This window comes from Semicossyphus pulcher, unplaced genomic scaffold (assembly GCF_022749685.1).
Source record: "Semicossyphus pulcher isolate SPU_LCO1_2020_fin unplaced genomic scaffold, fSemPul1.0.p SCAF_17, whole genome shotgun sequence".
Classification (NCBI taxonomy): Eukaryota; Metazoa; Chordata; class Actinopteri; order Labriformes; family Labridae; genus Semicossyphus; species Semicossyphus pulcher.
The window spans coordinates 15,246,207-15,250,394 of NW_027211681.1; the positions used below are offsets into that span (position 1 = coordinate 15,246,207).

A 4,188-nucleotide genomic window follows, 5' to 3' on the forward strand; every position below is an offset into this window, starting at 1 on the left:
AAACCTATTAACAAATCTTATTTGTGTATTTATAGCATTTTTTTCCCTATTTCTGTTTCTACGTCTTTGTACTGCAAGAAAATTTATTTTGTTTATCACACACACACACTCACACACTCACACACACACACACACACACACACACACTCAAAAACTATTTTAGTTGAGCTGTAAAAAAAAAAAAAAAAAAAAAAATCTATTAACTTCTTAAAATGTGGCCTATAAATTCTAACATTGAAATTATATATGTGCACATTTTAGTCCTTTGTTTACTGAAAAAATGCCTCAAAGTTTCAGAGAATAAATGATTGCACCAGCCTTGATCTTATTGACATGTGTGAGGCCAGTAGAGTAACATCATAGGCCTGTACGGAATAACATTTACTATTCAGTGTTTGGAAAAACTTTTGTTCTGTATCTTTGGTTTAGTCAGTATTCCTAAGAAACCTGTTTGGTTTAATATATTCACTCCTTCAGGCAATACTTGTTCTTCAAACAATTTTAAACTCCCAACTGAATTCAAATAAACAAACACTGGTAGATTTTTTTTCTTTTTTACTTTTATTATCTGGTACCAATCAGTATTTCATCTTTTAGGCAGTCAACCTATGTGAAGCACAACTGCATTTCTAAAAACGCTTAATCTTACATTTTAATAAATTACTTTACCTCAGGTCTGAAAATCAGTTGTACAAACAGGAAGTGAGACTTCGAGCCCCTGCAGTATAAAGACAACACTGAGAAAAAAAAGTGCTTCCGTTGGACATTAACGTTCACATGTGCAAAACATTTTTGATGGCTATTGCGAAGTATTTGACATGGATAGTCTTTACGGATATCTCATTATGAAACCAACACGAATTCCATTAAAAAAATAAAAAAATACTGTACAGATACTATAGTAAACTATAGTAATTCCTTACAAGCTTATCGGAAAATTTGGAATCATACAGCGGAAGTGAAAACCGCAACAAATTGTATTTTCCTAACAGCGACCTTGCGCCTATAGACAGCCCCTATTTCGTTTACAATAAAATAAAGGTTCATATTCAGCTAAAAAATAAAAAATAAATACAGCATTTTACAGCAAAACAGTCTGTATGCATAATCAAGTCTGCAGGCCTCTTCAGGCCTCGTTCCTCACAGCCCTGAGTCCACATTCAGCAGGGGATTCAATACCTCAGCGTCACGGAGCCTTGCGCAGAGACTCCAGAAAAACAACCACGTCTGTATGGCCGTGTCCTCTGGCCAAATCTACAGGCCGACAGTTTGCCTGGTCCCGGGCTTGCGGGTTTGCCTTGAATTCCACCAGCAGCCGCACAGTGTCCAGGAAGCCCGTCCTGGCCGCGTCGTGCAGCGGAGTGTGCCCGGTGCTGCAGTCCGCCACGTTGGGATCCGCTCCGTGCATCAGTAACACCCGAGCCACCGGCGTGCTGCCCATCATCATCACCTTCATGACAAGATGGCCGTGAGTTACAATCATTCTGCAGTGTTATTACAACCATAAAAAAACATACTGTTTGTGGCATTTTATATGAAACTTTGAATTTCAAAATAAGAGCATTAAGAACCAGAGTAAAGTGTAATTTAAATAGCCTATAAATACATCGAGCAGAAAAATACTCCATTTTCAACCATGTATTTTATCAAAGGCTTTTCACTTATTTAGAAATAATATGTGGCAAATCACATTACAAGACCTATATTATTTTCAGCTCGGTGAACTGACGCTCGGGATAATAATGTAAAGGGGCTATATCCTGCAGGGTTACTTGATGTCACACACGCTTCCATCACTTTATCTACACTTTGTTTTTTTTAGTGGTCATAGAAGAATGATGAGTCACTAGAGGCGTTCACATATCTAACATACCTTGCCACGGTAAAATTAAATGCCGTCCTTAATGTTTTGGCAGCAGCCTTTTACACACCTCCTGGCAGGTTTGGTTTCGTTTTCTTTTGTCTTAACAACAAATCATGTTCCATGAAACGGATTTAAGACAACAGGATAATTGTGTTTTTGGCCTTAGCATTAGCTGGACCACTGCAAGCTGTGTCACAAAGGCCTATAGTCTGCACGTTGAGAATAAAACAAGATGTAATATGAAAAAATATTTAATATGAAAGATCACGCGCTATAGTAATTTGTCGGTGGAGGCTTTTCTTATTTTAATTCTGCTCAATTGTTGTTGTAATCCACATCCACATATGACGCAGTTGTGAGGACCTGAGGGCGCCTTAACGAATATTTGCCACCATAACAGTAGCTTTTACTTCACTCGGCTGTTCCTCACATGTGTACAGGCTCTAAATATATTGTTCTAACCCTGAAGATCTACAGAGAGAGCGGAGCGAAAATCAACAACATTCAAGTCTGTTGTAACTGGTGCATGCGTCTAAAGGCTTCATACAAACTTATGTTTCGTTTCATTCAGCTTGATGAGCAATTATCTTGCTTCTAAATCATCTAAAGGAAAGCTGCGCGTTGTTTTCCTGAATTAAAACAAGTTTGGTCCTCGCACACACTCACGGCCACGGACTGCGCGTCACTTTAAGACGCGTTGCTTTTTCAGTAGCCTTCATAGATAAAATATTTAAAATGTCTAGCTCTTTGGGCAATATTTGTTGACATTTCAATGTGTCCATTGTGTTAACTGAGTTCATGAAAGACATTAAAGTGTGAAAATGGGCCTCTTGGGGCCAGATCTGGTCACTCACCTGCAGAGCGCTTCGTCCGAAACGGTTGAGCCCGTTAACTGGAGCTCCTCTCCGCAGGAGATCCTCCACAGCGGCCGTGTTTCCTTTCGCTGCTGCTGCTGTCAGTTCATCTTCGAGGGTCATTGTCATGTCCCGCAATCTGCAGCGATAACAACCTACGTGACAGATTGCTCTGACAGGTAGCCCGGTGATGAGGATGATGCCTATTCGAGGAACAAGAACAGCAAAAAATAACAGCCGCGGAGCGTGTGTCGAATAATCACGGCGTTGTGCGGATGTGTGGCGGTGGATCCTTCACCGTCCGCGGTTCGTCAGTGTGTCCGGCCCGCCGGTTGTCTGGGTCGGAGCGGTGAACGTTACATTGCCTAGTCTGCAAATTGGTTGGTCTGTGTCCGGGCTTGCCTTGGTTTAAATCAGTGACGTCACCGTTGCTGCAGTGGTGCGATAGCGATTGTGCGCATGCGCATATCTCCAGTTCCTCCTCTTTCTCCATTCGACATGATGCGAACCGTTCTGGCTGGACAAATGTGACAAGTTTCAAACTGTTCTTTGGCTCGTTGTTGTTTTTTAAATTGCTACAAAAGCTGCATTGTTTGTATGTCATCAGCTTTCTCATTTCATGTATTTAACACAGCGAAATATATATTAAAGACTAAACTATTTCTACTGATGCAAAGGTAGATATAGTAAATGCAAAAACAACCATCAAATAAATAAACATTGAGGAATAGTACATGGCTATATAAATTTAATTAAAGTTAAAAATGTTAAAAGTCACATGTAGGAAATGTCTTTGAATTCATTGGAAAATTGATCTGATATTTGCAAGAAGTTTTTTAAGTCCTTTGAAAAAAGGAAATGTCAGTTTTTATTTAGAGCTCCATGAAAGTGTATTAATCCCCCTAACCTCCCCAAATCTGGAATAAAGACCCACAATTTTTTGATAACTGCTAAACTGTCTTTAAACTTTATTAAATCTAAACTATTTTCCAGTTCATTTTAATAAAAAAAGAAGAAAAAGAAAAAAACAAAACAGCTACATAGTTGTTAAGCTCTGTGAGATGACTAAAGTAGTATTGGTTGCTAAATGGTAAGCTATGTTGAATTGAGCATTGAGTCCTTCCAGATATAGATTCTGATATAGTCTGGCTTTGCTTCTGTAATACCGTATTATGAAAATATCCTATTTTAGAGTCATCCTACCTGATTTTAACACTTGGATAAGACGCTTCTGTAAAATAGCCCCAAGTTCCCAGACTGAGGGGAGGTTATCATGGTAATCCTGACTCGGTGTCTGCTTTAAAATACCTGATATGCAAAACAGCAAATCAAATTCCAGAGGGCATGACAGAGCGAAAATAAATTGGGTCCAGTTTTGCTGAGCCGACTAAAATAGACTTTTAACAGGGTGCTGTTTATGAAAGCAGAGGTATGTTAGCTGAGTCGTGGACAAAATGCATCGTCTGAATA

The 4,188-nt window shown here is 39.3% G+C and overlaps 1 protein-coding gene across 1 annotated transcript; it reads right to left on the reverse strand.

Annotated features, from left to right (window-relative positions):
- Nucleotides 1-269: 269 nt before the first annotated feature.
- On the reverse strand, nt 270-3,103 carry cdkn2a/b (cyclin-dependent kinase inhibitor 2A/B (p15, inhibits CDK4)). Its single transcript, XM_069666085.1, has 2 exons — nt 2,719-3,103; nt 270-1,450 (listed from the first exon to the last, which is right to left on the reverse strand). The coding sequence occupies exons 1-2, from the start codon at nt 2,845-2,847 to the stop codon at nt 1,187-1,189; spliced, it is 393 nt and encodes a 130-aa protein (XP_069522186.1). The 5' UTR covers nt 2,848-3,103; the 3' UTR covers nt 270-1,186.
- Between the last annotated feature and the right edge of the window lie 1,085 nt (nt 3,104-4,188).